Source organism: Macrobrachium nipponense, chromosome 26 (genome assembly GCF_015104395.2).
Source record: "Macrobrachium nipponense isolate FS-2020 chromosome 26, ASM1510439v2, whole genome shotgun sequence".
Taxonomy (NCBI): domain Eukaryota; kingdom Metazoa; phylum Arthropoda; class Malacostraca; order Decapoda; family Palaemonidae; genus Macrobrachium; species Macrobrachium nipponense.
Window position 1 is genome coordinate 30,536,450 of NC_087215.1, and position 12,468 is coordinate 30,548,917.

A 12,468-nucleotide genomic window follows, 5' to 3' on the forward strand; every position below is an offset into this window, starting at 1 on the left:
GTTGGTAATTGTTTGTGCATTGGTCTTTTGTTATTGTGAGATTGTGGTTGTGTTCCTTGGTTGTTGTGGGGTTGTAGTCCTTGGTTGTTGTGTTATTGGGTTGTGATTTTTTGTCGTTGTTGTTGGTTATTTCTGTGACTTCAACCAGCGGACAGCACAGGATAGCCCCGAGTAACTGGATTGATTAGTAAGTACATGTGTTTTGTGTTTTTTTTGTTTTGTTTGTTTTTGTGTCAATTGTCCTGCTGTATTCTAAAGTGTAAAGTAGAAAGTGTGAGTGGGGTGAGTTGGGCAGCTGGACTGATTATTTATATGTGGGGGGGATTCTGCAGCTTGTTTTTTTTCTAGCTTGTGATCCCACCACATCATTTTTTGGCGCCCGAACAGGGACTGTTGGTTCGGCAGCTGCAGGGCAATTGGGTATTGAATTGGTGTGATTGTGGAGAAAGTGAGGATGGAAGGGTTGTTTAAGGAGATAAGAGGCTGAAGGAGGAGCTGAGGTTGGCAAGGGAAGCTAAGGGAAGGTTGGAAGTGGAGAATGAGAGGTTAAGGGTAGTGTGTGATGAACTGAAGAACGAGTTAGAGGAATGCTAAGGAGTGCAAAAGTGGAAATGAAAGAAGAGGTGAAAGAGCGGAAGAGAAAATGGACGAAAAGTTTGGGGTGATGATGATGAATGCAGTGCAAGAGATGATGCAGGAAGTGATGAAGGGATTTGTGGGAGAGGGAGCTGTAGGAGGTAGTCTTACTGGGTCTTGTGACGGGCCAGGAGTGGTAAAGGAAGCGAAAGAGCGAGTGGATGAGTGTACGAGTGAAGAAGGTGATTCGGTTGTGATAGGTAAGGGAAAGAAGGGGAAGACACAGGATAAAGATAAACCTGAGGACAAGAATAAGAAAGTAGCTAAGGAAAAGAAGACTAAGGGAAAGAAGGTTAGTAAGGGTGATGGACAGGATGAGACTAGGTCAGAATACATTGGGGAAAGGGCTGAGAGTGATTTGGATAGCGGTGAGTGGAAACAGGTAGGTAGAAAGAAGAAGCGTAAGAAGAGCATAGTCAGGGGGATGGACGTGAATATGGAAGTGGATTCGCTGTATTCGGAAGAGGGAAAGAGGGGTCAGAATGGAAGTAGCGAAAGTGAAAGTGAGAGTGAGCGGGAAGTACGAAAGGCTGTGTATATGAGAGAGGTACCCCGATGTGCACAATACGAGGAATATGGTAGTAGGGACATAGGGGACTTTTTTGAGGAATATGAGAGGTATTGTGAGGCAAAGTATGGGGATAACAAGAGAGTTAAGTAGCCTTTTGACGGGATTTTTGTTGAATATGTATAGGGTAATTATGAGTGTAGGGAATGTGCCGTATGAGAGTGTAAAAGCTAGGATTGTAGAACAGGCAAAGAGGATAAAGAGTAGCGTTAGATATAGGAGAAAGCAAGATTTTGAGGAGGCAATAATGAATGGTGGTGAGTCGTTGTCGATGTATGTCTGTAGGTTAGAAACATTAGCCAGGAAAAAGTTTGGGGACGAAAGTATCAATGAGTGTAAGGAGTTAGTGCGAAAGTTGTTGGCGACTGTACCAGAGAGTGTATACGAGTTTATAAATCTGAAACTTAAGGAGAAAATGCGATGGACGAATGAAAGGTTAACATGGAACGACATTTTAGAAATAATAGAGGATTACGAGTTAGACAGGTGTATGAAAGAGAGTAGAAGTGTTAGGACTGAAGTAGCTGAGGTTGTGTCAGAGTTTAGAAGCTATAGGGAGGCAGTTTTGGAAGGGCCGAGACGAATGGCAGAGCGAGTGGTAGATAGGAGCATTAGGGCAAGTAACGTGAGTGTAGTTAGCCCAAAAAGAGATAGGAGTGCGAGTGTTGGAAGAGTAGGGTCAGTTAGTCGTGAGCGAGGAGATCAGTGTTATAGATGTGGTAAGCCAGGACACAGGAAGAATGAATGTCGTTGGGCGTTAGGAGCGTGCTTTGGGTGTGGGCAAACAGGGCATTTGGTGAGAGTGTAAGAAAGATAGGGATATTAAATGTTATAGGTGTGGACAGGTAGGGCATATAGCTAGTGGATGTCGGGGTACCCGTTTGAACATAGTTTGCGGGCAACTGTGGGAAGAACGGGCATTATGCTAGGATGTGTAAAGAACAGCATGCGAAATGTGTTGAATGTGGAAGGGAAGGTCACTGGTGAGTGTGTGTAGGCGAAAGAGGATGAGTCAGGTTGGGAATTCGGGAAACTAGGTGAAAAGGGGATTCAGATTGGGGGGGTGGGTGGGCCTCTAGTATGCGACAGTATGTTCGGGAGAATGCGATGAGTGAGTGGTTGAGGGTGAATAAATGTGAGCCGAGTGTCAGTGAGCAAATGGGTCTGGAAGAAGGTAAGGAAAGGGAATGGAAGGGAGAAACGTGAACTGCATGATAGAGGGGTTAGTGTTAGGGTAAAAATGGTGGATAAGGCTGCACAGTATAATACAGATGACTTTGGGGGGAGGAATGATACATATAGCGTGTGTGGGTTTGAATTGTCAGGGTTTAGTGAGTTTCACCAGGAAGGGAATCAGGTAGCAAGGATGTAGTTGGCAGTATTGAATGAGTCTCTTCGGGAGTTTGGCAGGGAGTGTAAATGAGGTAAGTGATTTGGTGGCAGAGTTACGAGAGATGTTCGGACAAGAGTTAGGGGTAGATGAGATAGTGAATGGGATTTGGGGGATGGTAGTGAGGGAGATAGTAATGGTAGTCTGACTGGAAGTGATCTGGAGAAGTTGATGGCGGTGTAACTGAGAGTGTGTGTGAGGGCCCTCAAACAAGATCCAGGGGACCTGCATCTGAGCATCCGTGGGTGTTGCGGAAGGCTATTTAGTGTGGGTGTTGTGAGTGAAAGGAGACTTTGTCAAATGTAACAGAGGAGGAAATATGGAGGAGTTATGAAGTTCCATTTGACAACATGTGTGTGTGTGTGGGAGAGAGAGAGAGAGAGAGAGAGAGAGAGGGGTGTAATTGCTGTATGGATAGTTAATGACTGAATTAGTTGTTGGTAGGTTCTGGGCTGTCTGCTGGTCCTGTTGATTGTTAGAGTTCTGTGTTTTGAGAGTTTCTGAGTCAGTCTTTAAAGTTTGAGAGCTGGTGACAGTCAGTAGTGTCAGGAGTGTGTGATTGGTTTGTTTTATTGATTTGTTGTTAGTTTGGTGTTGTTTGCTTTGGGGTGGTTGGGCCTGTATTGTTGGATTTGTTGTGCTTTTGAGTTCCTGAGGGTTGTATGTGATTGTTGTGGTTAAGGGTTGTTGTTGTTGTTGGGGGCTGTTGTGGTTTCTTGGTGTGGCTGTGAGTGTTGAGGGTTGTTGTTGTTGCTGGGGGCTGTTGTGATTTCTTGAAGTTGTTAGTGGGTGTTTGTGTTGTTGGTAATTGTTTGTGCATTGGTCTTTTGTTGTGTTGCTGAGTTTTTGTTATGTGTGAGGTTGTGGTTGTGTTCCTTGTTGTTGGTATTGTTGTTGTTGGGTTGTAGTCCTTGGTCATTGTGTTGTTGTGTTATTGGGTTGTGATTTTTTGTGTTGTTGGTATTTCTGTGACCTCAACCAGCGGACAGCACAGGATAGCCCCGGAGTAACTGGATTGATTGGTAAGTACATGTGTTTTGTGTTTTTTTGTTTTGTTTGTTTTTTTGTCAATTGTCCTGCTGTATTCTGAAGTGTAAAGTAGAAAGTGTGACTGGGGTGAGTTGGGCAGCTGGACTGATTAGGTATATGTGGGGGGGAATTCTGCAGCTTGTTGTTTTTCTAACTTGTGATCCCGCCACACTACAACAATTAAGTTCTTCAGACCATCAAAATCATCAATTTTAGCAGAAGTTAACCAATCACAAAACAGCCTTTCTAACTTCTTACCGTATTCTACTTACGTATTATTCTTGTCCCTTCTCAAACTTCTAAATTTATTATAGTACACCCCAGGTACTAACCTGTATGTGCTAAGAACAGTTTCTTTCACAATATCATAATTTCGCATTCCTCCTTAGACATGGAACTGTACACAGTAAGCACCCTACCACGTAAAACTGACTGTAAATATAAAGTCCACAATTCTTCTGGAGAACCTACTCTTTCCATTAACTTCGTAAACCATCAAGTATTTCGCTACATCTTCCTCATCAAACTTTGGTACTAATTTCATGCACTTATACCCAAGTCATCAGCTTCATTTAATTTTTTGCCTGTCTTTGCCTTAAACGAGCAATTTCCAACTCATGCTTACGTTCCTTCTCTTTCTTCCTGCTGCATTATCATCATTTCTCTCTCAGCTGCTCTTCATCTCTCTCATACTTTTCTCTTTCTTTCTTTACTCACAGAGACCATTACCTTCTAGACCCAGAAGCTTACCAAACTCAATAAACACTCATCATCTCGTACATCATGGTTCTTTCTATATTCTCCCTGTTTCAATCTGTTACGGTACCAAAAATCCTGACCTTAGGTTGCCAAATGTTCCAGATCGGGATCCAATCAGGTTCTTTATTACAATAAACAAAAAGAATTCAACACCGACAATTGAAACACTGGATACAAATAAAGAAAGAAACTTAATCAGAACACAAGTTTATTATGGTTTCTCTTGTTTACATAAAAAAAATTAAATCTGACTATATTTGAAAAAGGGGGAACAGTGCAATAATGAAATACTTGCTGGCCAGTTTTACAGCTGTTGAGATCGGTGCTCGATACGATGGCTTCACGAGGGGACAGTAAAAGCTCCAGATGGGCTGCTGCTTATCTTCTCACTGCAGGAAGGAATGACTTAGTCATGAAACTTGAAGGGCTAGTTACTTCTAGAAACCTCTTGCAGGAACACTCTCTCTCTCTCTCTCTCTCTTCTCTCTCTCTCTCTCTCTCTCTCTCTCTCTCTCTCTCTCTCTCTCTAACTATGAACTTTACTTTCTTGTTTCTGTTCCCACTCTAGTGCGTCCTCTTCCCTCTCTCCTACTCTTCCTCTCTTATCCTTTGTCTCCTCCTCCTCCTCTCCTCTCCTCTGATCCTTTCACTTCCTTGGAGTCCTGTATAAATACGTCAATCTTGGGGTGGGGCTGAAATGGCATAGCTAACCAGCGAACATTTCCACCCCCCAAAAGGAACTTTTCAGAAGACTCTGGACAAAATGTTACGTCTTATGCAACGCATGTTGCTATAGACGACCGCATGCTGTAGTTCCACAAAACCACAGAGTATTCTCAAACAATCATGAGAATAGACACCCCAAACATATGCGGGAGTACCTCCTTGCTGCGGACCTACTCGATAAAGATACATTTTCCTTTCCTTTAAAATATGTTTCTTCACTATGAAGTGACTACTGTGATGGGGTCAGGTGGAATGAACCCCAGCTAGTTCAGGGTACTTTTACCTCCTTTATATTTTTCAAAGCTAACAAACCTGAGGTCTCTTAACATTAACTGCCCACCTCTAGCCAACCCTCTCATACCCTGGCTTGGAAGAAAGACCGATGCATCACAAGATTCCAAGCCTGGTCGGTGACCAGCTTCCACCTTGTATGTGGATGAGTTGTCAGATGTCACAAATTAGTTGCTTTACCATCTTTGGGTTTTTAACCGGTTTCCAGTTGGTGCTGGAAGATTTATTCTATTGTTTAAGACCTCAGGTAAGTTATCTATGAAAAATACAAATTTATTAAAAATTACTATTTTTCTTAATTAACAAACCTGCGGTCTTAGCAATTAGGGCCTCACCTCTAACCACCCCTCTGACAATTAACCCTGGGTTGGAAGAATATCTAGGGTCATGATGCCCAACTTGGGTCAGTGGCTGTTCCACTATTGAATTTTTTTTTATTAGTTTCCAGTTGGCAGTAGAAGATTTATTCTAATGTTATAACCACAGGGTTGTTAGTTATGAAAAATACGTATTTTTAAAATTTTATGGTTTCCATACATACAGTAAAATCAGTTTTTGAATCTCAGGGGGATTAAGTGGCAGCTGTTAAAATTGATAATTTGTGGGAATAATCCCTGTCTCAAGTTGGGAAAACTGGCAGTATTCATTCATATAAATGTCATGTTTCTAGGCTTAAAATTTTCATATTAACCCTTAAACGCCTAAGCGGTATTTCAGAAATCGTCTCCCGTATGCCGGCAAAGTTCGGGAGTGAGCGCAGAAGCGGAAAAAAAGTTTTTTCCCAGAAAATCACAGCACGCTTAGTTTTCACGATTAAGAGTTCATTTTTGGCTCCTTTTTTTTGTCATTGCCTGAAGTTTAGTATGCAAACATCAGATGTGAAAAAAATATCATTATCATATATAAATATTGGAATATATGACAGTGCAAAAAAAAATTTCATATATAATTGTATACAAACCGCGCTGTGAGCAAAATGGTTAAAGCTAATGAGTTCATTTTTTTCGATGTATTGTACACTAAATTGCAATCATTTTGGTATATAACAAATTGTAAAACTATCAAAGCAATACAGAGAAAATATTATCACAAAATGATGAATGAATTTGTAACGTGAGGACTTAAAAAAAAAAAGTTTTTTTCAAAAATTCACCATAAATTGAAATATTGTGCTAGAGACTTCCCGTTTGTTCCAAAATGAAGGTAATTGATTGAATATTACTAGCCTGTAAGATTTCAGCTTACAATTGCATTTTTCAACCATTTCGGTCGAGTTAAAATTGACCGAATCGATTTTTTTTATTTATCATTATTTATATGCAAATATTTCAAAACTGATAAAAGCTACAACTATGAGTTGTTTTTGTTGTATTCTACATGAAATTGCGCACATTTTCATATATAAAACTCCTATGTTACGGCTAATATAAAACTGTGCAAATATTACGATAATGTGACTCAGGCATTTCGGAGAATTGCGGCCGAGATTCCGCACGCGAAGGGAAGGAAAAAGTTTTCTTTTTAAATTCACCATAAATCGAAATATTGTGCTAGATTTCCCGTTTGTTGCAAAATGAAGGTAAATGATTGAATATAACTAGACTGTAAGAGTTTTAGCTTACAATTGCATTTTTCGACCATTTCGGTCGAGGAAAAGGTGACCGAATTTCGAATTTTTTCTATTTATCATTATTTATATGAAAATATTTCAAACTGATAAAAGCTACAACCATGAGTTATTTTTTGTTGTATTTTCGGCAGAGTTACCTCGCGGACGTAAGGAAAAAGTATTTTTTTTTTTAATTCACTATAAATCGAAATATTGTGCTAGAGACTTCCAATATGTTGCAAAATTAAGGTATATAATTGAATATTACAAGAATGTACGAGTTTTAGCTTACAATTGCGTTTTTTGACCAATTTGGTAGAGTCAAAGTTGACTGTAGGTTGAAATTTTGGTACATCGTGATTTATATGAAAATATTTCAAAACTGATGAAAGCTGCAACCATGGGTTGTTTTTTCTTGTTGTATTTTACATGAAATTGTGCACATTTTCCTATATAAAGCTTTATGTAACGGCTAATATAAAACGGTGCAAACATTACAACAATCCGACAAAAGAATTTCTTATTTTTTCGGTAGAGTTACCGAGCGGACGTAAGGAAAAAGTTTTTTTTTCAAAAATTCACCATAAATCAAATTATTGTGCTAGAGACTTCCAATTTGTTGCAAAATGAAGGTAAATGATTGATTATTACTTAAATGTGAGATTTTTAGGTTAAAATTGCGTTTTTCGACCATTTCGGTCGAGTCAAAGTTGACCGAAGGTTGAAATTTTGGCAATTATCGTTATTTTTATGAAAATATTTCAAAACTGATAAAAGCTACAACCATGGGTGGTTTTTAGTTGTATTCTACATGAAATTGCGCACATTTTCATATATAAAACTTTATGTAACGGCTAATATAAAACGGTGCAAACATTACGATAATCCGACGAAAGAATTTCTGATTTTTTCGGCAGTTACCGCGCGGACGTAAGGAAAAAGTTTTTTCCAAAAATTCACCATAAATCGAAATATTGTGCTAGAGACTTCCAATTTGTTGCAAAATGAAGGTAAATGATTGAATATTACTAGAATGTAAGAGTTTTAGCTTACAATTGATTTTTTCGACCATTTCGGTCGAGTCAAAGTTGACCAAAGGTTGAAATTTTGGCACATCGTGATTTATATGAAAATATTTCAAAACTGAGGAGAGATACAACCATGGGTTGTACTTTGTTGTATTCTACATGAAATTGTGCACATTTTCATATTTAAAACTCTATGTAACGGCTAATATAAATCGATGTAAAAATTATGACAAAGTTACGAAATAATTTCTGAGATGTGTCGCCGATGCTTTTTAGTGTGAGAAGAAAGAAATTCGCTTATACGCGCCTGGGTAACGCTTGTAAACAAAACAACTGCTTGATCTGTGAACTCCCAGCATCCCTCAAGGCGCGTGATTCAAAATTTTTTGCCAAGTAGGCCTATAACTATTTTTCCGCGAAAATTTAAAAAACTTTTTAGCGTAGACGTATTTTACGTCAATTAAGCACCCGATAGACAATTTTCGTCGACTTAAAATACGTCCAATAGGCGTTTAAGAGTTAATAAAAACTGATGATGATGTATTTAATAGTAAATTTTAGAGAGAGTATATATGCCCAAAACTACCCATTTCATGATTCACCTTGTAATTAAGGTTAATGTTCGATACTGTAAGGGATAATGATATGTATGGCCACAGCGCTTTAGACCCAAAACAACAGCCCAAGTCAATTCCTATATTTGTTGGAGCTTAGTCTTACAGAAGTTACACTGTGTAGTAATTATATGTTAAGTAATAATATCTATTTCCTCTCCTTACTTTATAGCTGAATGATGTACTGAGCATCCTGGACGGATCAATTAAGAGTGTTTTCATGGAAGTCAACACCCAAAACAGAGAGGAATCAAGGTTTACTGTTTGCCTCATTAACAAGGGTCAGTATGCAGAGAATTTTTTCCACCTTTGTCTTGGGGACTTTGGACCTTCTTATGCAGGGTCGAAACTGCTGGCCACCTTATACAAAGGGACAAACCTTGAGCAGATTCGATCTGGAGATTACAGCAGCAGCGACGGAAGAGGAGGGAAGGCAGTTGTGGTTGGTGTCAACTGGTGTCGGGAGAAAACCAAACTGATGTATAAAGGCCACAATGTTGTAACAGGTTTAGTAGCAGGAGTTTCCAACTCAGAAGCTACAGTTTCACAATTTTCAATTTACACTGGAAATGATCCTACTACCACAGTTAGATACCCCTTTGGAATGGTGGGAGAAGGTATGAATGTTTTAACCAAAGCCATTTCAGAGTGTGCAGAAGGGATCCAACTAAAAATTAAGAATTGTGGTTGTATTATACCTATTGCAGATGGAACTGACTGTGACTAAGCCACTATTCTACTTTTATAGAAGAGTACTAAGTGATATTGTTGAATTTTAGCATCTCACATTATTATCCAGTAGGGAAAGGCACTGCTACACTTCACACCATTATTAAGATTAATTTCAGTATCCCTTCTGGGGCCAAAATGGAAAATTTCCCACCTTTTATTTTTATCCAGTGCCTCATCTTTTGTCCTCCCAAGCTGTCAAATACTTTGTGTTTAATTCAGTTTTAGCTTTCTTGTAAGATTAGATATTGATCCATTCACACATGAATCGAGGACATATTCGGTGATTTTGTTCATTCCTGAATATGCCCTATTATTAAAATAATTTGTAAGAGTATAAACTAGTACCAGAATATACTTGCTTCTCTTCTTCCTTTATACAAATCCTTGGTCCTTTATATTAGGAAAATACTTTCAGCGTTGGCTGGAATATGGCTATTAAATTCTTGAACAAGGTGGTTAGGCGGTAACTACCGTCTGGTAGTTGGGTAGGCCTGCCTGCCCAGATGTAAACACACCACTTTGCTTTTGGCCATCTGTTTGTGAGCTCTCGATGACTAGCCGTTAATCACAATTTTCCCAGTGGGATCTTTCTTTTATTACTATGAATGAATATATATATAGATAACTGTGTTTGATAATATACAGGCAGTCCCCAGTTATCGGCTGGGTTTTCGTTCCCAGGGATGTGCCGATAACCGAAAGTCTGTGATTCATGGCACCGTTAACTGGTTATCGGCACCATAAACACCCGTAAGCAACTTTATGGCGCCAATAACCAGAACTCTGCTGAAAATCGGGGACTGCCTGTAATTAATTGACTTTAATAATTAATATACAAACCCACTTTTTGTAATAGCCTTCCTAGCTACCATTTTACTTTGTGGTAAAGGTCAGCAGCAAGGGTGTGCCTACACCCTCGTTACATATTTTCGCCCTTTAATGTCAGGACAGGACTGTATTCAATTGAAATTTACGCTTACACTTTGGAAATTACCGAGGGGAACTTCGTTTTTCTTCTGGTATTTCTTCTACTCTTTCCTCCTTTGGTAGCTTTTTGGACGAAGAGAGCCACCCGGCCCATGTGGTGGTGGTGTTTTAGGGATCTCTTATTTCTACAGGCTAACAGTGGTGATAGTTAATTACAGCAGTAGATGGTTGGATATCTCTTCCTGTTGGCTATCCTAACATCGGAATTGTACCTGTAGCTAACTCGCAGCATGCTGTGATATTGATCATCGAGTGTGTGTACTGCTCCCCTGCTGAAAATTATATTAATTTGCCGGTGCTATTCTGGAGTTTTATCACTGGACAACGCCTTCCCCGTTGCCCTGTGATTATTAGCTTTACTTCTGCTGGTAGATGTGCCTCATCCTGTAGAAGTAGTCTTGCAGAAATTGGAGGAGTCGAGAGGAAGAGAGCTCTACCAGTGTTGTCATCTTCCTCTTCGTAATTATATTTTGGAGGAGTAATGATAGTAGTTTATATTTGACACCTCCAAGGGTTGTGTGAGAGAGAGAGAGAGAGAGAGAGAGAGAGAGAGAGAGAGAGAGAGAGAGAGAGAGAGAGAGGTGCAAGAATAAATGGGAGTGGTTAAATGGCGGTCGTAAGCTTGTCTGCTGTTGCGCTCTGTTGTGTAGTATCTCAGTGGCAGTGTGTGTTAAGGGAGTCGAAAGCAGTAATGTGTTGCTGAAGTCCTAAAGTTGGTTTTGGCAGCAGTCTTGTCCGTTGATGACCAGTTGATATGTTATTTGATAGATTTTGGTGTTGTAAAGTTGTTGTGTGTGTCTGTCTGGTTGTGGTGAGGTTGGTAGTGTGTTTCGGTGTCTGAGTGGTGGTTGGGTCAGTGTGTTGGTGGGTTGTTGTGCTGGGGTAAGTCGTGTGGTTGTCGTGTTCTTTCGGGCTGTTGGTGTTCATCTGCACAGTGATTTGTCGGGTTGTTAAGTTGTTGTGGGGTTGTGGGTCTCAGTTGATTGGTTTGTGGTTGGTTATCGGTGGTGGTTGTGTCTTGGCTAGTCTATATCCGACGGACAGCACAGCCTAGCCCTGAGTATTTGGAGCCAGAGGTGAGTACATGGTTGTGTTTTGTGGGTTCGGTATTTCGTTGAACCAATTGTCGGCAGGTAAAAAGTAACGTAAAGGGGAAAGTGTGACTGTGGGAAATCTTGTCAGCTTGTACGATTAACGTAACTATGGGTGCTTTGTTTACTGAGTTTTGATTCCGCCACAGAAATTTTTGGTGCCCGAACAGGGACTGCTGGTGTGGCAGCTGCAGGATGATTGGTCTAGGCTAGTGTGTATGAGTGGTGAGAAAATTTGGGATGGAAGGACTGAGTGAGGTGGAGAGGCTGAAGGAGGAGTTAAGGTTGGAGAGAGAAGTTAGAGGATGATTGGAAGTGGAGAATGAGAGGTTGAGGAGCTGAAGAGCGAGTTAGAGGAAATGAGAGGAATGCTAAGGAGTGCCAAAGTGGAAATGAAAGAAGTGAGAGGAGCGGGAGAGATAATTGTTGAGAAAATGGACGAAAAATTCTTAGTAATGATGAATGCAGTGCAGGAGATGGTTAAGGGATTTATGGGAGAAGGAGCTGTAGGAGGTAGGCCTACTGGGTCTTGTGATGGGCCAGGAGAGGTAAAGAAAGTGGAAGAGCGAGTGGATGATACTACGAGTGACGAAGGTGATTTGGTTGTGATAGGTAAGGGAAAGAAGGGAAAGACAAAGGATAAGGATAAACCTGAGGACATGAGTAAGAAGGGGCTGAGGAAAAGAAGAAGACTAAGGGAAAGAAGGTTAGTAAGGGTGAAGGACAGGATGAAACTGGGACTGAATACATTGGGGAAAGGGCCGAGAGTGATTTAGATAGCGGTGAGTGGAAACAGGTAGATAGAAAGAAGGGTAAGAAGAGCGTAATCAGGAGCATGGACATTAGTATGGAAGTTTATTCGTTGTATTCGGACGAGGTTAAGAGGGATCAGAATGGGGTAGTTTACAGTTTAGTTGGGCAGGCCGCGCAACACCTTTTTGCCCGGCCCATAATCACTCCGCCACGGTAAGTAGTTCACGGACCTGACGGTCACCCTGCCGGAACATG

General features: G+C 40.4%; 1 protein-coding gene across 1 annotated transcript in view; it reads left to right on the plus strand.

The window, feature by feature from the left end:
* LOC135200137 (uncharacterized) overlaps positions 1 to 9,732 on the plus strand; it is an 86,991-nt gene extending 77,259 nt beyond the window's left edge. The window contains exon 6 of the mRNA XM_064228472.1: positions 8,823 to 9,732. Within this exon, the coding sequence (XP_064084542.1) occupies positions 8,823 to 9,377 (555 nt within the window). The 3' untranslated portion in view covers positions 9,378 to 9,732. The remainder of the gene's footprint in view (positions 1 to 8,822) is intronic.
* The last annotated feature ends 2,736 nt before the right edge of the window (positions 9,733 to 12,468 follow it).